This window comes from Myripristis murdjan, chromosome 8 (assembly GCF_902150065.1).
Source record: "Myripristis murdjan chromosome 8, fMyrMur1.1, whole genome shotgun sequence".
Classification (NCBI taxonomy): domain Eukaryota; kingdom Metazoa; phylum Chordata; class Actinopteri; order Holocentriformes; family Holocentridae; genus Myripristis; species Myripristis murdjan.
The window spans coordinates 8639487-8663855 of record NC_043987.1 but is presented as its reverse complement, the minus strand read 5'-3'; the positions used below and the strand labels follow the sequence as shown (position 1 = coordinate 8663855).

General features: G+C 42.3%; 1 protein-coding gene across 5 annotated transcripts in view; it reads right to left on the bottom strand.

Moving 5' to 3' along the window:
• Window positions 1-237: 237 nt before the first annotated feature.
• Window positions 238-24369, bottom strand: part of clec16a (C-type lectin domain containing 16A) — a 70310-nt gene continuing 46178 nt past the window's right edge. For 3 of the 5 annotated variants that reach the window (XM_030056939.1, XM_030056941.1, XM_030056940.1), the window contains 5 exons: window positions 15686-15837; window positions 14356-14560; window positions 10486-10656; window positions 7666-7803; window positions 238-4655 (listed from right to left, as the gene is read on the bottom strand). In XM_030056939.1, coding sequence (XP_029912799.1) covers window positions 4006-4655; window positions 7666-7803; window positions 10486-10656; window positions 14356-14560; window positions 15686-15837 — 1316 coding nt within the window. In that variant the 3' untranslated portion in view covers window positions 238-4005. The remainder of the gene's footprint in view (window positions 4656-7665; window positions 7804-10485; window positions 10657-14355; window positions 14561-15685; window positions 15838-24369) is intronic. The other 2 variants (XR_003928572.1, XM_030056943.1) reach the window with 2 other exon arrangements.

The following is a 24369-nucleotide window of genomic DNA, read 5'->3' as shown; positions in this document are numbered from 1 at the left end:
GGGTGTCCTTTGTTTCCCCGCCGTTTTTCTGACAGCAACATTAAGTGAAACCTCCTGCACTGTTCCTGTCAACTGCACAAGTGTGTATCTGCGTTGGAGAGTGTGTGTGTGTGTGTGTGTGTGTGAGAGAGATGGGGGAGGAAGAAAGTACGAAATGTGTGTGTGATCACCTGTTGACAGGAAGATCTCCTCTGCCTGTAAACGAAACCATAACAAAGCCACGCCGTCTCGCCCTCGTTAAGTAGAATAATTTATTGCAGATCTTTCGTTATTCCTCCGTTTCAGTCTGTTAATAATAATTACAGGTTTGATTAAAAGCAGAGAGCATTTACAGGGCATACAAACATATTACATACAGAAACACTACAATCAGAGACTTATAATAATAATACTAATCATAGAGGCCTGTCATGGACTGCTTGGTGTGTGGTTGCCAATGGTTACAGCCGCTGTTGCCGTATTGGAAGAACAACAAGACTGAACTGTAGTTACCTCTTCCACCCTGATAAAGCCTTGTGGCCTTTTTTTTTTTTTTTCTCTTTCCTGTTTTAAACCACAATCTGTTTGCCGTCATCTCCTCCAACATGGCGGCCTGCCGGCAGCCACAACACCGACATACACCGAGACAGGCGCCTACGTCTCGGTCAGTGATCATCGCTATCGCACTGCTGCTATGTACAGTAGCAAGATGGAAATAGTAAGAGATAAAGAGTGAGAGAGGAGGGGGGAAAAAAAAGAAGAGTATTGCTTTGAATTCACTCATTTCTAAACATGTTGACGACTGTACAGAGTTAAAAAATAACAGAGTGATCAAGCTTAAGGACCTCATGTTCCGCTTTACAATAATGGCACAGAAAAGAGAGAGCGGGCGAGGAAACACAGATGAAAGAAAAAGACGTCAGGAGAGAGGAAACAGATGAGGATACAGGGAGTTAAAAAAAAAAGAACGTTTTTTTTTTTTTTTTTTTGAGGACACATGCACCATTGTCTCAGCGTGTGTGTGCTTTGCTCCCAAGAGCTACAAATTAAGTCACGAATTGAAGGATGAAAACACACCGATCGATGAAACAAAACACCGCCGATTGGTGAGAGAAGCTGTCAAGTTACATTCATCTCTCGCCTCATTGGTTAGCTCTTTAGATTATTGCAGTAGTAAAGCTTCATTCAACTGATTAGAGGAGGAGGGGGGGAAGAGGACGCCTGCCCCGAGATGCTGACCTCCCAAAACAGAAATCCACCCAGAGTGGCTGCTCCAACTGCCTTCAGCCTTTCCTTTTTGCCGCTTTATTTGGTAAGATTTTATTTTGAAGGTTCATTACGCCAGTGTGTGTCTAGTTAATGCATGCTTTTGTGTTAACATGACGGATCTTGCTATAAACATGGAATATAGTGATAACACATTTTTTTTTTAATGTCACAATGAAGACACTGACTTTTTTTCCAATTGGTTGGCCAATATTCCATGTCATATTTTACACCTTTTTAAACAACATATGGCCAGCAAAACTTTTATTTTCTGATATTCGCACATGAAACCATCATGACTTTTCTTTCGAGGAATACGGTCTATTTTTAGTGGCAGTTGCACATAAAACCTCCAATGATTTGACATATCACATATTTTTGAACAGTTGCACCCCATCATCCCTCCCTATCAGATACTGCAATCCCATTGGTTACAATAGCAGCCACCTAAATGATCCTTGCCTGGGTTATGTCCCGCCCCGACATCCTCTTACAACTGGAAAGACATCATTAGTACATAAAAATGGCGCTTCATTTTGACTTTGGGACTGAATAAGAATCTACTACTACATTGTTCTGAAATAGCCGTGTGAAATGTGATTAAACATCTAAGAAATAATGTGGAAACTGAAAAACTGAGCACAGGTCAGCGTCTGCGGGGCAGCCGGTAGATACATTCAACCCAGTGTTGATGTGCAGACCTGATGGCAAGGAAAACAACCTCAAATAGTTCCTCAAAACTTCTTTTAAGTATGCTATTCAGTCAGACACGACACGCCTTCAAGTATTTTTTTTTCCTCCACATATTTGAAACCATCTGAACTAATTAGCGTCTCCTCGGGACTTCATTCAAAAGAGTGAGACAGGGTCTTTATGTTGTGTTGGAACTGTGTTGCCAGAGGGTGGAATGCTCTATGTACAGGCCGACTGGATGGACGTCCTCTGAGCACCGACTCAGATGGCACCCTGTTATCTGTGTGCATCGCTGCTGGCTTTTAATTACTACCCTGTGCAATGCACCGCTGTGCATTTATGTCCTCCATTATTCATTCTGCAAATTAAACTGATGATTGAGCGGTGTAGAAGAGTTGCAGACTGGATAAGATCGACCATTAGGGTTCCCGCTCTGTTGAGGGAATCATTTTCCAGGATTCTCCAGGGACTAATGGACATGTTGCTCACAGGCGGTCATTGTGGATGATAACTGATTCATTCAAAATGGCAATAGAGATCAAAACTGAGTCAAACTGACATCTAAAATTATATGTTTGTATGTTGTACAACCATGTTATTTATGTGTAAAAAAAAAAGTACATATTAACAACACGTGCCGACAACATGCAAACAAGGTGTTGTTTAATCATATGGACCAAAGTGTTGGTTTCACATGTTTTTGACCCATTTGGCACGCCATGCACAGCATGACACTGCAGAATGCCAAGACACTATAGCTAGGTTTGATTGGGCACATTAGCATCTGAGGAAAACACTTGGGTGTGTAATCTTGGCTGAACTTTGTAATTTTCTTGGGATGCCACTAATATTTACAGCACATTTTATCCCTTTCCCAAATTTCCATGTGTCTTCCACGACTGGAAAACTAGCCTGTAAATGTCCACGTTTTCCAGATTTTCCAGGATGCGTGGGAGGCCTGACAATGATGCCAGTGCCAATCTGGTTATAGTTAATGTGCAGGAGGAGTTGGTGGATTTCCGTTGGTTAACTTGGCTGAATCACAACATAACTGTGGAATTAAACTGTATGAAGAGCCATGAAAGCTGGTGTGGCTCACTCCGCTTTGTATCCAAGGTTGAACTGATTCAAATATTTCCAAAAAAGATGGAGCAAAGTTTACAGGGTGCTATTTGAGCCTTGCTAACCTCCTTGTTCATGATTAGTGATTAGTGATGCAGCACATTACATATCTCACATTTTCTCTTACAGATCACCAATTAATCAACTGATTCTTGCAGCTAAGTCGTGTAAATGTTGCATGAATGGATCATTACTCTACAGGTGATATGACAAGAACTAAATCTGAACTGTAAAAGGGTTGCCGTGATGGCAGAATTAATTAAGTGGTAGTAGGTTAAAACCACGCACGCGGTAGCAATTCTAGGTGGCAGTTAACTGCTGCTGGGTCAGACACGTAGTGGTCAAAAAATTCTGTATGTGTGTGTGTTTGTGTGTAGCACAGCAGTAACCACCACCATAAAGCACTGGTTTGAGTTAATAAATGGTGAACTCCTTTATGTGCAAATAAGACACAGAAATACAAGAGAATTTTTAAAACCTTACAAGTGCATAAATAGCCCATGACCTGGTGTGTATGGGTGTGTGTCTCTCTGAGTGGACAAATCATCTGTCAAAATGGGGAGAGTAAAAAACATTGCTGGTTGCGCGCCGTCACACACGCACGCTAAAAAGACTCACGGCCACACGCACGCACACACACACACACACACACACTTGCACAGAACCCTGACTGTGCTTTTAGCCTCCCAATTAAGTTCAGCCAGTGTCCGTGTCTCAATCATCACAAAGAGTCATTCTTCATGTGCAAACACAAAATGTTGAGATGCTTCCAAATGCCTCTGAAACTATTCACACCGCACACACACACACTAACTACGGGTTGCCACATGAAAATATACTGCAGCCAAGCTGGATAGTTCAGCTATCACACCTCACTGTCTGTCCTGTGTAAGACAGACAGAGAGTGTGTGTGAGTTCATGTATGCGTGTGTATGTGTGTGTTGTCTAGTCCAGTTCAGGAGAGTCTGGTGTGTCTGTTGTTTCTGAGTGTGTCTCTGCATCGTCCCTCTTCTCGGTCGACTCTGCAGCCGGGGAGCTGTCTGCGTCAGGCTCCGCCCCCAGGGCGGCGTCTCTCTCTGCCAGCTCCGTCTCCTCTCTCTGTTCCTCTGCTGATGCCGTTTCCTCCGACATGTCTCCTCCCTCCTGCTCCTCCGGCGGCTCGTCGGTAGGCGTGGCTAACTCTGTCGTTGTGGTTTCCTCTTTGACGGTTGCATCTGTCTCCGTCTCATCCATCGGCGACCCTTCCTCGTCTTCCTTCTTCTCTCCAGGATCCTGTTTCTCATCTTCCTCTTCCTCCTCAGCAATGGAGGCGTCCAGGCCTTGGAGGGAGTGTGTGACAGGGATGAGGGAGGCGCAGGGGTGCAGGTGTGGGGAGTCAGCGGGAGGCAGCAGGGTGAGCGACTCCACGCTCAGAGTGTCGGCGTTGTCGTCGGTGAGGAGGGAGATGGTGGGTTGGGAGGCCGGAGTGAGGCTGGGGGCCAGGGCCTGGGCCGGGGCTGCGGGTGCAGAGGAGACCAGTGTTACCTCCCCACCTCCTCCCTCCCCTTCTCCACCTGAAGAGGAAGGAGGGGTGTGCTCCAAAAACGTACCATCATCTAGACGAGGGGACAGAGAGAGGGACAGAGAGACAGACATATCAGGTATTTGAGGCTGCTGCTTAAATATCAACACATTAAATATTTCAGGGTTCCCACTGTGGCCCCGAAGTAAAATTAGACTACTTTCCATAATTGAGTAGTTGCATAAATTAAAACTGTTATTCCTTTGTGGTTTGTTAATTTGGACAAGTTTTAAAGGGGGCGTCAGTCGAGCTCCCATTACAGTTAAGCTCGATGTGAGCAAAGACAGCTGAAAATCACAATATAATGAAATGAATGTACTAACACACTTGGAAATTGATTCTGCCATATTCCACAGAAGTGAACCCCTTGAGAATTTCTCTGGTATTTCATCATATTCCTCAGAATGTTTTTAATCCCCGAATTTCCCTGCATGGACGATGACTATTAAGTACCACGAAAAAACCACGAAATACCAGAAATGTTATGACAGTGGGAACCGTGACACTACTGAGACTTGTGAGAAAAAGGCTGTAGATTGACTATATGCAGGTACTAGTTACTATGAGGATCTAAGCAGGTAAGAGATGCCAGTGTTAGCTACACATGCGAACACAGACAGGCAGCTCACTGGAAAACACTATGCAGCATGTTCGCCAAGGACTTCTTTCTATACTACTATTTTTAAATCACTTTTTACAAGGGGAGGAATTCAAAGCTACGCCTTTCTAACAAGCGTTTTGATTGGTGCACAGCAGTTTCCAGGGAGGTCTGGCCAGCAAAAGACATGCAGGGTGAACACACTGCCTGGGAACATGGGAGAATTAGCAGCAGAGGCAACAGAACTAGCAGTCCTACTAGCAGTATTAGCAGTGTTTACATGTTAACTAGGGAGGGAACTGTAACATAAAAACTGCAGGTATGCAGCTAAAGATCTAGATTCAGGATACTTACACAGTTGAGAGAGAAATGGTGCACATTGGAAGATAGAATCATTTGACAACGATCAACTTCAGACCAGGAATGAAGACGAACCTGCTTACGCTAGCTTACTGTCATCTATTGTCGTCTGTTAAAAACTCGAAAGCGTTTCAGCCCTATTGATTTTCCTTACTAGAAAAGAAAAATTGACTTGAGGGGTCTAGCTGAAGGCCAAAAAGGACCAGCTGAAGGGGGATGAATATAATATCTATATTAGTCCCTTGTGTGATTGAGAAAGTCTAACAACATCTGCATTTGAAGAAAGCCGGTCTAAGATATGAGGCATGTACAGGGACATTAATGTTTGAGCCAAATCCGAATATAAACAAACTGAATATAACCTGATATGAGCCAGTACGGAGAACATTATCAGAGAAGCGCAGAAGTCATTTGGCTGGCACACTGAAGATGGCTATTATGAAAATAAGAATTTAAAGAGCCTGAGATGCAGACTGTCGCTAGATTACCAGGGCAAATGTGTCATTTCTTGTAACATCACATCATAAATACAGTTTTTGGATCGAGCATCTGTCTTACTGTGTTAAAGGCTTTTGCAGTGTTGTCATTAACAACACTCAGATTTGCACTGTTTTAAGATTGTTCCCAATGTTCTAGCCCATATGTATAAAAACAAATCTGATGCACATTTGTTTTAAGAGTTGTACTCTGGTGCCAAAACAGATAATGATATTGTTCTCACCTGGCACAATGGACATAACTAAGAGAACAAACACTTAGTTAGACACTACAAACATGCAAAACTCTCTAACTCATTCATCACAAATAGCAGGACAATGCAAAATATGCTATAGAAAACTACCATGGTGTGGGGTGAACATATAACCAGCTAACAAGAGAGACTAGAATTATTCACAAGGAGAGGCACACAAAATTTCAACATGTATTATGTGTGTCTATCATGCTGACTCGATGAGCAGAGCCTTGAGCGGCTCTGTATGTCGGTGCAAAACTGACCGTAATGGTGAGCATGTGTGTGACATCTATGAGCCTCTGTGCTGATATATTCTTAGCTTGTGTGACACCTCTTCTCATTACTTTGTGTTTCTAGATGTGTGCGTGTATGTGTGCATTTTATGTGACTGTATATGAAATGCCAGTGTGTGTTAGCTGTGCCCAGTAGGTAATTTGTTATTTCTTTTATAGGGGGTATGGCCCAATGGGAGCAAACATCATAAAAACTAGATCTATAGTCATGCCTTCCCTAAAAATATTTTGTTATGGAGGTGGCTTGTTCTGGGGTGTATTTTCAGACAGACGCTACTGAATGATCATAAGAATATTTCAGCAATATTACAGAAATACCTTAGGCAGCAGTGTGTCTCTATGGTCTTTGTGTTGATACCTGTCACTTTGCTCATGAAGGTGACACTACTGTATAGAGTATATAGGCTAGTAAAGAACTGAGTATGTATAGCATATAGTCGAGAGAATATTATAGATAGGTATTATAGATAGAAACTGGAATAGAGAGAATACGGTACAATTACAAATCCATTTGCTACGTCAGCACCATGGACAGCAACATGGATTTATCAATACACAGCACAGTCAGGCTTCAGAGCTGTGGTCAGGGCCATAGATTCTAACTTGCACAAAGCTCACACAGATAAAGGATCAATGAGTCAGACAGACCAGACTTAGACATTCAACTCAACAGCCCCTCTGCCCCTGCACTCTGTCTGCTACTAGCAGACAGAGTGCAGGGATTAACAAGGGTGATGACATCACCCTGCAAATTACCTACTGGCTGTGGCACAATCACACCTGGGCTACTGTAGAGTACAATCAGAGTGTCACTCTGCTCGTTAATGTTTATAAATTTGAGGAACGTTTCCTTCTGAAGTAAGTGGTTAATTCACTGTTAACCTAATTATGTTTAAAAGTTATTAAAAGTAACTCCCTTGAGTACTTTTGTGATATTCACAAAAATCAATGGCACAGAATCCTAATTTAACAGACGTGTGAGCCTGGTGAGCTCTAGTGTGTCTTTAAGGCATGTGTTTGTACTCTGCGTATTGTTGTGTGTATGCGGTGAGTGTGTTACCTGTAGGGCTCTGTGCTGATATGGTGCTGGCTGTAACAGAGTCACATCGGCCTGTACTACCACTCCCACTGGAGGGAGGCGAGGGAGAGGAGAGGGGCGAGGGACTGTGCTGGGACACACAGTGGGCCACTGCAAAGCCTAGAGAAAACATACACATTTAAATTATTTATTTGCACATAGAAAAAAAGACCATACACGACATTAATTCAGAACGTGCAGAAGGAGATGCAACATATCACAGAACAGGGACAACATAATACATTATGAATTCAACGGTGTTAAACAGCGTCTCCCTCAGTACAGTGCGTTGCTCTGTTTTGGCAATCCCTGCTGTTTTAATTCTCTATCTATCTATGCTCATGTCCCAGGTTATCCAACACAAAAACGAGCAGTCTGCACTTATAACTGAACTTTAAGATGGCATTCAAGAGAGGTTTGTAGGTAATGACCTTGCTTATATAGGCTTCCTCCTGCCTATAGCCCCCTTTGTAGTGTAAAATGCTATATCATTCTGTTGCATCGCTGACAACATTAGAAGACCACGTGGTCACTTTGTCGAAGGAAGGACTGTTGGTGAGAAATTCAAATTTGAATGAAGCTTGAGAATGCATAGGAAATAGTGACGGCATGGAATAATCCCCCCCAAGTCGCTGGAGAACCGTTTGAGTCATCTGTCTCGGCTGCCCTCTTGTGACTTATCACTTGAGACGGATGATAAAACCAAATCAGAATGGGACCACAGTCAAATCTACAGTCTACCTCAAGCACGAACGCTTGCAGCTCTCTTCAGTTACAACAACAATTTCCAGTGTATTAGCACAGATATGTGCAAAAATAACAGGTATATTAATGTTGAGGCAGACCATGGTAGGTTTGACACAGGAATGCTTCAACATTCTCACAGAAGGTGGGAAGAGTTGGTATGTCTTTTGTTAAAGGTTCAACATTCTCTCATATCATGCTATGTCTGAGCCTTTGTAAACACAGCCAGTCACAGTGTGACATTGATTGAGTGACCTGTTCTGTGGTGTGATGCTTACAGTAGGTAGCCAGCATGATTTGAAAACAAGACCGAGACGGAAACTGGCAGGAAGGACTTGTAGCCTGGCTTTCACTTTAAAGGTGGGACAATGACCTGATTGAGTGCAGCGTTCTTAACAAATGAGTGAAAAAACAAATCATCAATCATCAATGAATGGGAGACAGAATCATCAGCAGAGGGAAGACATGTGAGTTTTTCTTGTTGATTCAATCCAGTCCAGTGTGTGTGTGTGTGTGTGTGTGAGGGTGTGTGAGGGTGTGAATTTGATCAGGACTGTAAACCGGATAAGAGATTTACTCTGTATCACTAAACCAACCTTGTAATGTCAAACCCAGCCATACAAACTAGGTGTAAATTTCCTGTTAAATTGAAAAATAAATCTGAATTGACTTTTCAAATGGCAATATATGAGAATGAATAAAGGTTGCATTTCCACCTCTGTATTAACACAAACTTTGTTTCTACAGTGACAAAGCCTGAGTATTCTTGGAGCTTTATATTCTGATGACATTTCCAATGGAACTGCATTTGTAAATACCCTTGTTCGGTTCCAGTTCTTTTGAGAGAACTTTTAAGTGTGTGTGATTGTATGGGACAAACCCTTCAGGTACAGAAAAGAGAAGTGAGCAACAGGTACATCAAGTTTTTGTGAAATGAACTGTGTGTGTGTGAGTGTGTGTGTGAGAGTGAGAGAGAGAGAGAGAGAGAGAGAGAGAGAGAGGGAGAGGGATCATTGTTTGTGACTGCTCTGTGTGTATCTTGTGTCTATTGAGTTCAAAGACAAAAACTTTGAAAAACCTCTCTCCATTGCCCCCCTTTTCAGAGCTGCAGCAGCTAACGTGCAGAGGATTTTGAAAAATTAAAGCAACAGTGCTCTGAGGTGTGGGGTTTTTGCAGCCACAACCTGTGCACAGATAAATCTAGAGCTAAAGGTCAAACTGACAAAAACTTCTTTTTTGTTTTCCACATCAGATACAATCATAAGTTGATTTGAAGGTCGGGGTAACTCTTTCAGGAAACACAGCACCTTTGACAACAATCGATTTTTCCAATAGATAAGATGCAATAAATCATCGAAGAGAAAAAACAACATCACCACAAACTCACCATTCGATTATCTCTAATGGATGATTCAGTATATAACTTGTCATACAATGACTTGCAATTCCTAGTACTGTCTAAAAAAAAAAAAGAGATTTTTAGATTTCTGGTCTCACGCCTTTGACATCAGGAGTCACTTCTGCAAATGGTGAGAAGCTAATTGTAGAGTAAAACTCTTGCCCATGTTGCCACTCACACTGATTTGGCCCTGATAGTGGAATCAAACCACTGTTGAAAGTGATACTTTTCTTCTCTATTGCTTTAAAAAGTCTGCTGTATGTACATACTTTTAGAGTGATGTGAAAATATGCTCACATGTTGAACATCATTTGCTCAAAAATCAGTCTCCAGTCAAATGTTTTTCATTTGAGGGTGACTGTGATAAACAGTGGAGCCTGGCTGACAACAATGGCCCGGTCCTGTTAACTAATTAAGCAGGTCATGAGGGGGACTGTGCTCTCAACCTTAAGGTGAAGTCTGACATTAGTTGGATATCACCAATTTGAAACAATCATGATCACAGCAGAAGGTATAGCTAATTTACTAAAACACTTTATGGTAACAGACATTGCAGGCATGTATACAGAATCCTCAAAATAACTCACAGGCTAACACAGTCATCGGGGAGCCACAGTGGAGTGCAGCATAGATAAGGGGATACTGGTTGGCTGTTTTACCTGGGACTTTATCAACGGAGGCGAAGACTGATCTGTTTGCTGTGGGGTCGCCGGGTGCTCGTCTCGACTGCTCATAGAAACGGAATGGCAGGCCGCTGGGTGAAGCATTGGCCGTCTGACCGAAACCCAGCACCTCTGTTGCACTGGGCTGCACGGGCAAGTCCAAAAGAGCTGCGCACAGAGAAAGAGGAGGGTGTAAGAGGACTGTGTACTTTATCACCTTTATCACCTCAAAAAAATGTACCAGCAGGTTCAATTTTGCGGTATCAGGGAGGCAGTGTTGTAGTCGAGTCACGAGCCCTCAGTGTACAGGTTTAGCAGTCTGTGTCACCGAGTCCGAGTCGAGTCCCCGTTACCTGTGCCTGAGCCCAAGACATATGTCCATGTCTGAGATGATTTTCAGGCTGGGCTCAGAGCTGCCGTGTTTGTTGTTAACCTCTGTGAGCAAGCGAACAAGTACAATTTTCATCTGCCTGATGACAGATTTTTCAGAATTTAATATTAGAGATTCAATTACTCAGGTCATCAATCAATCCATCAATCAATCATACTTTATTTGTCCCACAAGGGGAAATTCAGTTTAAGTTACATCCCGTCCAAGAAACACAAAAAAGACATGACAAATACAGGGTTACAGGATCGGGAGAACTTCGGGTGAGCCAGCGTGCGCAGCGGCCCTTACATTAGATGAGAAAGGAGAACATTAGGGAAGGGGGGGGGGGGCAAATGTCAAACTGGGCTCCTAGGGGAGCAAAAGCACAGACGAAGGGCGTATGCAGCCACTATGGCGCTGCGCACCCACGAACTGCACTGTAACGGGAGGGAGAGGGGGTGGGGGGCCAACGAGGCGTTGAATTCCAAGGGATGTGTGTATGTGTGTCCGTGTATGTGTATGCGTAAGTCCACGGACCTTCTTCAGTCACAGTACTCAGTCTCAACATTGTCTCTGCTGTCTGATAAGATGACAGCCCCGGCTGTTGCCCGGGAGACGGCGTCGTGAGTCTTGAACAGAGTAGAAGTTCCTAGGTGGAGGGTGATGGGGAGGGAGCGGGGGAGAGCGGCTGTCTGCATAAACATCCAGGAGAAAGTGAAGATAGCGGCCTTCCAAGGTCGCTGGGGCGCCGAATTGTAGATAAAGTGATTGTTTTGGGTCAGGCTGACTCTGCAGTTTCTATGAGCCTTAAGTCTCTGTGGTTCTCTCGGTGATTCTGATAGCGGGTGGTCAGGACCACCCGCTATCCGCTATCTCTAAAGTTTGGGCTGTTAGGAGAGCGCGCCCAGGCGGCTTCAATGCGCGCCCCGACGGAGCCTCACAATGCACACGGTCGGACTGATACCGGGACGCTGCCAGAATGGACTGAGTATATTACTCATATAGACTGTTTAGAGGAAAGACTGTTTTAATTGGACACTTACGCCAGCACGTTTTATTGTTTTATCATAAGCCAGCAGCTGTGCTATATTTTTATTTTTACTATTTTATTTGCCCAATCTACCTTGTCAATAAATTAGTTTACACATAGTTCCACCTCTGCCTCTTGTGTGTCTGTGGTGTGGCCTGGGGATTTTACTCAATCAGTACAACCTTGTGACACGTCCACTTGGACACATGTGGCTCCACCTCCCGAATTAACTCGCCTATAATATAATATATAATATGTATATAAAGCCAACTTGCTTTAGCCTCAGTAGAAGCCCTGAGAAAATCTACCTCCCTCTCTCCATCGCGGGTTTAGGATTTAGGATTTAGGATAGCGCAGCCTGCCCTTAAAGGCAATGGCACCTGGCACACTGGTTGGTTTAACTGGCGTAACGCCCAAAACACGCCTATGCATAATATAGCGGGTAGCGCAGGTGTTTTGCGGATAGCGGGAGGTGCACAAGATAGCAACTTTTACGGGGGAACGCCTCTTCCTAAATCCTAAATACGCAAATAGCGGGTTTAGGGAGTCTGGCGCAAGATAGGGCCCTGAGTGTTGTTAGCTCGGCCCAAACCTTCTATGGCTGGCAGCTTCTCCAGAGCCAAAAGCGCTGCCAACTCAGTCAGTATTCCAGTCAATATTGCTGGATGCATCGTTGACAGATGTCTATTAAATTTTGACGCTGTTTGCTTGCAGATCAAGCATCTAGCTGAGCTCTTACGGGTTGTATTCACTGTAAAATTGGTATAGGCAAAGCAAACCACTTGGGGAGCTGCAGCATGCAGCATACAGTATAAAACCGCAGCTACCTCATTTAGGAAGTAAAGTAAGTCGCTACACCTTTTTGCTTGTTAGCACAACATCCTGAGGATTACATGAGAAGACAAAAAGAGGCTTCCATCTAAATTCGAAGCTTTAGCGAGAGACGGCGTCAGTCACAGACTTTCTCCAACTCTACTACTAAAAAAAGGCTCCAAAATGTAACTTTTTTGCAAGTGAGCGCCACACCAGTGTTAGCTAAGACAACATGTTCTGCCATAGTGACGCAGTGGTAGTTCCAACAAGCGAGCTATTTTCACTACAGTATGGGGTTATGCCTCCACTATTGAGTTTTGTGAATCTGAGCTTGTGTATCAGAAAGAATGTGTGTGAGAAAGACAGACACACAGAGAGAGAGAGAGAGAGAGAGAGAGAGAGTGAGAGTGAGAGTGAGAGTGAGAGAGAGATACAGTGATATTCAGGTTCAGTGATGATTGGACTGGCCTGACAGGTGTTTATACAGCCTCTTGGCAATGTTCCACCTGGCAGATGAGAACAGAGACATTATCCTGTGTATAATTCTGTGGTAGGAAGGGAAACAGGACAAGAGACTTGTAAATCATCCTTTGTGAACGCTTATGAACTGTGTGTGTGCGTGCACGTACACCAAGAAGGATTCGCGCTAACTCTTGTGTTTGTGTGTATACAGGCTGATTCCTGTTAAAGATTAACAATACAATTTTCCATATAAAACAATGGGGATTTGCTTGTACACATAATTTCATCCTACAGATGTGAAATATGCTGTTAGATCCTAACGGCTGTGCTGAACACATTTATTACCTTCAAAGACATTTGTCATTGTCTTTTGACTTTGTTTTAACTAGTTTAGGGCTTTTGGTCATTATGGGGTGCAGTTACATACTGTATTTATCTACTATTTGTTGGTGTGAAAAGGCAATTCTAAATTTTCATTTTATTTCTATTATTATAACTTTTTAGATCATAAAAATCACTGGAGGGGGGCTTTAATCCTCTGCTGAAGATGCAATGTTGTTGTAGCAGGCCTTGCTAAGTGTGTGCTAGCAATATTAGCTGACAAGTTGTAAGAGTAAGCAATTGTCTGTGATCTCATTCTATTTTTTTATAGTTATATTGTCAGGCCATTTTTCAAAACGTTAAATTTGACTGGTTTGTGCTTTAATTTTCAGATTCACAACTTTACTCTGCACCTGACTGGCATGCAGCTTTTGACTTTGTAACTTATAAATTAGAAAAGAATAGAAATATCTTTTTTTTTTTTTTTTTAAATTTACTTTAAATATGACTGCAAGTGTTCAGCGTCACATCTTTAGGCTTTACCTGACTGGCACTGCTGTGTGTCTTGGCTTTGGATTGATCTGCAAAGCCTGCAAGTCAAAGTGCGCAGCTGGAAAGCATGTCACTAGAACAGATTATTACTTTGTAACTCATTCATTAGAATAAATGAACTCTTTGGAGCAGCTTTGCTATAAGTTCAGTGTTTTCACATGTGATGTAGCTGGTATCTTGTAAAATTACACTGTCTGCTGTTGTAGGCTCAAGGTCAGTGGTTAGTTATTTTGACAAAGTACAACTCTGCTGCCCTGATTGGAGCCATCCCAACATACCGGGAAGGTCAGGAGCCCTACGCCTCTTTCTGCTCACTCACCTGCAATCCTCTGCATCTTCATGCGCCGAGCCTGGATGCGTCCCTTGGCCAGCCTCTGCTTGGCGATGATGCAGCGGATGTGATCGGCGAAGATGAAGTTGGCCTGCAGGATGGGAAGGGGCTTGGCGTGCGGGTTGGAGCTCGGCTTGTGGATGACGATGTTCAGTGCTCTGCTGTCGTCCTCAACACCAGATACTTGCATGTCCTATTGGGGAGGAGAAGGGGGCGAGTTAGAGAGACAGAGGGAGAAAGGGAGAGAGAGAGGGAGAGACAGAGAGAAAGAGAGGGAGATAACAAAAAGAGAGGGGAACAGGATTGAGAGAATAAGAGAAAAGGAGAAAATAAGGGACAAGGTCGATGATGATGATGATGATAATTCAGTTGGACAACTGTTTACTCTGAAAACCAGTAGAAGAGATATTAATGAAACAGGAAAAAAATGAAGGAAAACCCTTCATATCATGCGCATTAAAAGCAAAGAGGTGACGCTCTGGCACACAAACTTTACAAAAACAAATATTTAAGGCACTGAACTTCTATTATGTCGCATTTCAAACATGTTGGAAACTAGGAAATGCAACCTCCCTACTGAGAAAGCTGCCATGGAGCAGCCCTTCATGATGCAATTACCTCACATCAGTTGAATGTAACAAGATTAGAATCTTCCAATGATTTGATTTTTGGCATTGCATGCCCTTCACCTTATGAAACATGCTAAATGCGCTAAATGTTTAAACATAGATTTGAGCTGTCAATTTGCTGATGTTCCAATCAAACTAGCCAGCTGTTGCTTTGGGAACAATATTTTACATTCTGTCCTATTTTTGTCCTGGACCACATAGAGGTTTAAATTATAACCCTAAAACTGGGAATTTCCATTGTGACTTTGAAGGAAATACAACTGATTCATGGTGAGTAAAGAGTAGGACAGGTTGAGGCAGACAATGAGTGAAAGAGGAAAAAGAGAGATGAAAGGCTGAGGAAGAGGCAGTGACAAAGTGTTAACATCAAATGAGGGGTGAAATGACACAGCAAGCTAGAGGACGGATGACTGGGAAAACATGAGGGACAGAGAAAGAAAACAGGAGTAGGAAAAGCTGAAAGGCAAATAACGTAAGGAAGAAGACTAGAGAGAGAGGATTTGATACGAAGTAAGGACGGAGGTACAGATACAATGGCGAGAGAAAGGAATAATGGATGCGTAAGGAAAACTAGGAAAGGAGAAAAAAAAGTCAAGGGAATGGAGGTGCCGTACATGCACAGAACCTTTTTTAAAATGCCTTATAATGGTCAAGCACAAGCACACACACACACAAATCTCCTGCCTTACCTGCAGCAGGCCGGCAAACTTGACCACGCCCCATCCAAGGCGTTTGGTCTCTGGTTCGACCAGACTCATCTGGTAAACATCCACAGCCAGGAACCTCTGGGCCTGTCCACCATCTTTACTGACCACCATACAGGCTATTAGGTCACTGTTATCTGAAAAACATGATAAATCTGATGTTTATAGACAATAACGGGCGTGTAATCTTTGCATGCTACAGGTCTGCAGGGGGTTTTTACTGACCACTCTATATATTTTTTCAAGTCATTTTATTTGTATGAAAACATGGTAAATATGTTACAACAGGATCAATACAATGTAATTTTGATGGGGTTCTAGGTTTGATTGCTCTATTTCCTGACCGTAATCAGGCATGTAATTGGCAAAACACAAAACAGCAGACAAAACAAAAAATGTCATATTGGTTTGAAAATTAGGTTTGGATAGAGGAGGTTTTACTTAACAAGAAATCATAGCTTTAGTTGAGTTTGCTTATCTTGCAATTTGTCCTAGGTTGACCCCAAATTTGGCCTAAAATTAACCTTGAATTAAAAGGTTACTATGTAACAGTGAATGACAAGGGTACTATATACTTGTATATAGTAACCTTTTCATTCACTGTTTAAATATCTGTTCTGGCATTTATTCCTTATATTCCTTATTAGCGCATATTAAATCAGATAATGTGTGATGTGTAAAAAAGTGTGTAAAAAAGACTAATTCAAAGAACTTGTAATTGACTTTTTTTCTTGTCTTTGTGTGTGTAATCAACTTGTGCATTTTTATAGTAATATCTGAAAGTAAAATTTTGAACCCCTTTCCTCTGTGTGTTAAAAACAGTGTTTTTTGGTAATATGTGGTCATATATAGGTGATTTTCAAAACTTTCCACAAATGGGATTCCTTGGGACTTTTTTCCCCTCACTCAGGACACACTGAGGATACAAAATCAGCTGAGTTTTTTTCTCTTGCAATTTGTCCTAGGTTTTTTTCATAAAATGACTGGCAGGCTCAGGTGGACGTAATCACATATACTGATTAGAACTGGCATCCAATGAATGCAAAAAAATGTACCATCTAACCATTTAATAACAAGAAGGCCAAGAAACCCAATTTTATCAGATATAAGAAACCGGAAAACACCGTTGCCCAACATCTCGCACCGGGCTGGTGGCCAGAAAGGTGTGTGCTTGGGTGGTGAGACTCGTTGCCGCATAGCGATTGTTTGAGAGGTCAGAGTGACAACACAACTCAACAATGATGGTGCCAAAAATTAGTGGTTTGTTGGAATAAGCTGTACCCGAAGGAAGTCTGAGCGGCTGCCCTGCCTGTCCCTCCCCACTCCCTCGTAGTCTTTTAGATTCAACTTCCACAGAATTCTGATGTCATTTTTCTAGCACACTAACAGGGAACAACAGTGTAAGGAAATTAAACTAGAAAACAACAAAATACCACAACATCCACAAGGTAAAAAGTAAAAAGTTAATGTGTTATTGGTAACAATATGCAGTTCTGAGTATCCAGTGTTCATTGCCCTACAGTGCATTTAAGATTGAGTTCAGCAAGATAATGGTATAGCCCAGAGAGATTACTAAAACACCCTTTGAAACCCCTTAAAAAATAAAGGGAGATTGAGACAGTCAGTCAAAGACAGAAAAGGATAGTAAGCGGGTAACCGAAAGATACATGGAGAAAATGTGAGTGGATGAGTCATACAGACTGTGTATCTGCATTTCAGAGTCACACATAAACACACAATTAAACTGACAAGTACAGAAATACAGACACTTCTCTCCCACATGTCTAGGCGCACATAGAGAAATGATAGGCCTGCACCTCATAGTCTTTGCATCACTTTATCACAACACCCACTGAGGTGAGCAATGGCCTGACCTGACTTCACATTTCACCAACACTGAACTGGTTAAAAGACCTAACCGTTAAAGTGCTCACACCAGACAGACCGCCTCCGTAAACAAAATGCACCACACACATCCCTTCCTCGTAACATTTACATTGTGTGACTCAAGCACACAACGGCTTAAATATGCAAATGCAAATGCAATGCAAATGCTTAAATGACGTTAACAGAACCAAAAGTGATGTCTTCAAATTTCTTCTTTATCGGCCAGCGGCTGATTGGGATTTTTACTTGACTTGTGATTAATTGACTATTGAAACTGTGATACATTTTCTGTCAGTTGACTGTTTGATTAATTGTTTTAGCACTAGTCAACTACACATAGCTGTTGATGAACACAGTGGCTGTGATGTGGATCAACCGTGTGACCTTTTGGTTGCTGGGAGATCCTCTTTAACAAATATTAAAACACCCATCTGAGAGTTGACAGAAGGTTTGACCTTACTCATTGAAACTCAGTACTGAAAAGTACCTCCAACCAGACAGGCAACCCTTTTAGAGACTGAAACCTGGCCCACCTACAAATGAGTGGGCTATGACAAGATGATGAGCTTTATTTCCCCTGACTGTACTATGGTATTAAAGGGGCACTGGTGGCCAAATGGTCGGAGAAATGAGGGGAAATTCGCTGGTTCCAATCCCTTGACCAACTGGAGAAAAACCCTGCCCACCCCCGACATCTAATTCCCTGGGCCACTGCAGGTTTCATTATTCAAAGTCACTCATCAAAAAAATAATTACGCGGCATTTAGTAGATAAGACGTTAATCATTGGCTCCTTCCTGGTATTATGACAGCAGTGAGAGAAGCCTTTGCCACACACTCAAGATTGTGCTTCAATAGTTCAGTGCCACAAAGAAGACTCAAGATGAGTTCTCTGCCTTAAGCATTCAATTTTAAGACATTTTATGAAAATCTTCTTTCAGCTTTTCTAACTTGGATGAAAACTCAGCAAAAGTATGAGCCTGAAAGTAAATGAAGCCATAGCATGATGTGTGGTGGGCTGGTGGTCTGGTTTGAATCGTGGCACTGGTACCAGGGCGGTGCAAGACAATGGTGCACTGGGAAGCTGCCAGTTTTGAGTGACTGTAGGTTGAACAACTGCCTCACCCTGAGCTATTTCCTGAAGCGGTTTCCATTAATAATACAATTTTGTAGACAACTTGCTTGATTAAACAGACACGTGAAGATAGACAATGGAATGACTGTATTCACTGGCGTCAAGAAGAAAAAAAAACGGACTGTTTTCACTGTCATGTTTCTTTCAATTATTTAAAAACAATGAGCTCCATTCACAATTGTGCAGGGTAATTACTGAAAAAGTGACTTCTTTGTACACTTACTTGTGTTTTGTATATGTTTTTGTAACATACTTTAGAGTAGTTCTACAGGACAATGTGTAACTGGGAATGTTTCATGGCATGTCCCTCTAATAAATGTACATGGACAGGGATTGCTACAGACATAGCTTTCCTGGATCATCAGTTTGGGCATTCAATTTGAAGTCAGACAAAATAAATGCTCACTGCAGCGCTAGCAGGGCACCAGAGGAAGACACTGTAATCGTAAACACAGAGCAAATGTACAATGCATCAGTGTGTGAGTAGCCTTCAATACTACTCGTCATTTTTGTATTTTGTCTATTATTTTTTTAGCAGGGTTTTTCCTGCATATAAAATTACGAGGCGGCCGCCTCTGCCTAATTTCGTGCCGCCCCCGGCTCTCAAAACTCTGACATCGGGAAAATTGTTATTTTCTGACAAGTGCCGTGGTAGATGGATGTCATTTTAACTGCAGTTGCAGCATTGCGCCGACGTGGTGGCGCTGTATCAACAAGACTGCACCGGAAGTCGCTGCCAATACTGCCAAAGAGGAAGAACAGAGTCACGAAATTCCCTTCCTGGAGGATTTTCTTTTGTGTTTCGGTTTCTTCGCTAGTGTGTGTGTTAATCGGCATCCTGGTAGTGGAAGTGAAAATGCAGCTTAGTTTGACTGCTAAATGATGATATACGATGAGCTCGCACACGCTGCCGATCTGTGCGGCGTGTTTGCCCGCTCACGTGTGAATTAAAGGATCTTGTCGAACCAACCGACCTCCCTCGAATTTCCACTTTCCCAGCCATCCTCTTAGCTAGCTGTTTGTGTTTTTAAAACACAGTTCAGTAAGTTAAAAAAAAAAAAAAACCTGCCACAAGGAACAAGGAAACAATGATCCTGAAAAATGATCTTGAAACAAGTGAAAGTGGTCTAAAACAAGTTACTTTTTAGGCGACTGTCTTATTTTACCGGGATTTCCAGGCTCCAGCAGCGCACTGACATAGATTGTGTAACAACGTGAAGAGTTGCCACTCCGCTGTATTTTCACTGGCTAACAGCAGCAAACTAGCTTAGCTTTTCTATTCAGAGAAGAGGTATCACTTCGGCTTATTTTTCAATCTATGTTATCACATGCATAGTACTGCTCATTCATTGGTAGTTGAATTGTTAGGTCTGTTTGATAAGTAATTTACAATTTTAAAACAAATAATAATTTAACATATTGTTAAATTATTGGAGTCAAGCTCATAAACATACACTAACACTACATAACGAGTGTTTGAGCAACATATCTCCTCTGTGCAACAAAAGATCCGTGGTAAAAAGTGACAACCCCCCCCCCATTTTTTTCTACCATTGTTTTCTACCATTTTTTTTTTTTTTTTGCACTGGTCAGGGCATACTTGGCTGAAAGAAATTTACTGCCACCACCATTATAGGCTACATTGATCTGAAAGTAAGGATGCAAATGTGTAGCTGAGTAAACAAGGACACATTAAGTAGACCATAAATGTTTACCAAAAAAACAACAACAAATAAATCTAAACGAAAATTGGTTTGAAGGCACTTTTCCCCTGACATTTTATCAGTATAACGTAGGTTTTATAAGTCTATATTTGACGGATATGTATTTTTTGCAAATTTAGGGAAGAGATCTTAAAGCCTACACCATTGATAGCTCATTCACTGTTGTTTCCACCCTGATGTCTTTCATCAATATGCACTGACAGATTCAACTGCACTAAAAATCAACCATGGATATTATTACATGGCCTTATTTTGACTTGGATGAAGGAGAAGATAAAGTCAAATGTAAACTGTCTAAGGTAGAAATGAAGTATCCAAAAAATACAGCATCAATGCTTAATCATCTGAGATGGGAACATTTGATCTGACCCACTGCAGGCAAATGTCAGGAAATGATGGATGCATTCACCTGCAATAAATGTGACAGGCATGAAGTCACAACATCACTAACCCCGTCGTAGCCCCAGATATGCAACCATTATGTGATCGTACTTGCAACTATTGACATCATTATAACAGCATTACCAATGCAATAACCGCTTACGATCACTAAACTGTCATAAAACATTAACTGGTGCTACGCTGACTGGACAAATAAATCAATCAAATTACATTTTGGGTATTATTTTTTAATTTAGAGGTCAGTACATCAGTATATTCAACGTTACAAGCTATTTGGGAATTCCCAATACTGTTGTGCACTGCTTCATTGCCACCGGTGTGGAGTGTGCGCTTGGGAAACAGAGGCCAGGTACCAGAGCATTTGGCCTGCTGGGGGACTAGATTGTGTATTCAATTTAGAAAAATGCCAAACATTTGCATCCCTATGTTAAAGGCAAGTAGCTAGCCAATTAAATGTACTAGATAAGTACTATCAGCCCGTCTAGATGTTCCTTTTCCAATAACGGACACTGCGTCCATGCTTGTCGGCTGGCAGTCGTAGCTTGAAAAATCAAATTATCTATAACAACCTACTCAAGACATTCACAGAAAGACATAGATTAAACGAGGATCAGAGGGGTGATCATCAGATTGATGGTATACATGGCAGCACTTACTCTGAAGATGGTAATTTTTCCTTTGCTTTCTTCAACTTTTTCATCCCAGAGATCCATGAGAAATTCAGCCTCTCAGTTCAAGATCTATTCTCATAAACACACATATCTTTCCACATGGAGACCCATCCATCAGACATACAAGAGCTAACCATTTCAGGACTCTACCCTCAGTCTGTAATTCAGGTTGGGAGTGATACAAGCCTATGAGAAGAAGAGTTTATTAGTTTACATGCAAACCAAACAAACCTCAAGCCTTGCTTATGCTATTATCAGGGCATTCATTTTCAAAATTCATTAGTCCTGTGTGAAAGCATTATGTGAAACATAGATGTCAAGTGGTAATTCCTCTGTTACATGTGGTCCCCAGATAATGCTAGTCCTATGGAAAAAGTCCTTATGAGACACATTCTTGTACACAGCTAGCAAAGTGTACGGAACGCAAGGAGTGGGTGATGTCTTGTGACTACCACGAGGACAGACACAAATCAAATATGTGACCTTCCAGTTGTGAGACGACTTCCCTGACCAACGGGCGTGTCCGCCTCCACAGGGTACAGACACACAGGCAGATAAAGGCTCAAGTGTGAGAAATTCTGTTTCCGTGGGTTATACTTGCACGAAAGAGATGACTACTTTTGTTTTCCGCGATGTGCTCTGGGAATCGCTCTAAAAAAAGTAGAGGATGTGGTGACATGGGGGCAGAGGCTGCCTAATGGTCAAGACAATGCTCATGCCTGGAAGCTTAGCTTAGCTGTTTGAATCCCCCAACCCACAAGGAAAAACCCTCCCTCCATAATTACTAGGTGAGATAGTGTTCTTAGTCAAACAATTTGGTGAAATGAAGGCTAAAAAAATTGCACTTAAATTTTGTAATTACTGTTTTAGTTCAAAAAAGAAAACAGATAAAACTAAAATTATAGACAACAGAAAGGTAAAATGTAAGATAGGTGGTGATATATGATAAACAGGACCTGTCTCAAATCCTGAACTTGCTTTGAGGTAAAGAGAACAAACATAAGTCATCACAGATAACATGATAACTATGACTACCAAAATTTACCATAGCAGTCACCAAGAGGTTAGAAACTGTGTGGAATTTACCATCAACTCTCTGGTTATACTTTTAAAACAATCTGTGCATTATTTCAGAAAGTTAATACATAAATATGATTGTACAATTCTACATTTCAAATTGCTATCACCTCTGACAGAAAGTCCACTGATTAACACCTTTGCTTTTGACCTTAACCGTCTTTCTCTGAAAGTGAAAACAAGAAATAAGAAAACAGATGGTGAGAGATAGAAAGAGGAAAAGAAAATAGGCAGGGGGGAGAAGAGGAAAAGTGAGATAGAGAGAAAAAACATAAAGGTCATGTTTGCATTTGCCATCAATATAATGAAAAGGAACTTTATGGAGGAAACTGCCAAATTCAGCTCACGTAAGAATCTTCGATCAACATGAACATGAACAACATCTCATGCATTTATCTAGGCTTTCTTAAATGTTTTCATCCCAGAGATCCACATGAGAAATTCAATTCAGTTTGCAATCCATTCTCATCAAAACACACCCTCAGTCTATAAGTCAGGTCTGGAGTGATAGTAGCCTATGAGAAGTAGTGGTGGGTACAAATACTCGAGTATTCGTTGTTGACGTCAGTATTCGAGTGACACCTTACTATTCGCACACCTGTGCAGTGTGTTGGTTTTGGCTACAACTCATTTGGCATTACATGCACCATGTCAGCCGCGACCAAGAAGAGAGAAGTGTGGAAATATTTTGACAAAAAGGACGACCATACCGTGCAGTGCAAGATATGTGGAGTTAAACTTGCATATCATAGAAATACCAGCTCGATGCTGAACCACATGCGGTTAAAGCACAAAGAGAAAACAGCAGAGACAGCTAACAGGCAGCCATGCATCATGTCTTTTGCTAGCCTGTTAGCACATGCCGTTGTGACAACACCAGGGCGGAGAAGATTAGCCTGCTGATAACGAAGATGGTAACTGGGGATATGCTCCCATTAAGTTTTGTCGAAGGAGAAGGTTTCCGAGAGCTGATGGCATTTGTTGAGCCAGAGTACAAGCCACCATCACGGCGAGCAACAGCAGCGAGAGTAGAAAGGATGTACGAGGAAAGTGCGGAAAAATTGAGGGCTGATTTGCACTCTGTCGACAAGCCGGCTATTACTACAGCTCTCACCACGGAGTCATATGTTACCATCACGTGACATTTTACTCAGGATTGGGATCTGCATACCGCTGTTCTGCAGACACGCAGCACTAATGAGCGGCACACTGCAGAAAACATAGCGGACCACCTCAAAGCAGCTGCCGAGGAGTGGGGCGTGTTGGGGAAGGTGTGTGCTTGTGTGCATGACAACGCCAGTAATATGTGGACGCAAATGAGCGTCTCCTAGAGTGGGAATTGGTCCCGTGCTTTGCACACACGCTCCAACTTGCAATAAACGATGGCTTCAAGGTAGCAAGTGTGAACCGACTAGTTGGCGCATGTAGTAGGCTAGTAGCTCATTTCCACCACATCACACTAGCAACAGCCGCCCTGAAGAGAAAGCAGGCAGACCAGAACCTACCGAACCACAGACTGATCCAATACTGCCGCACTAGGTGGAACTCGGTGTATGAAATGTTCGAGCGGCTTCTGGAACAGAGATGGGCTGTATCAGCGACCTTCTCCGACAGGCACACCACCAAGCTCGTGGATGCCAGAACTCTTGAATTGACCGACGACAACTGGCAGACACTGGAGGATATCTTGCCGGTACTTCACTCTTTGATGTGTGCAACAACAGCCATGTGTAGTGAATCCCATGTCTGCATTTCCATGGTGCAGCCAGTCAGC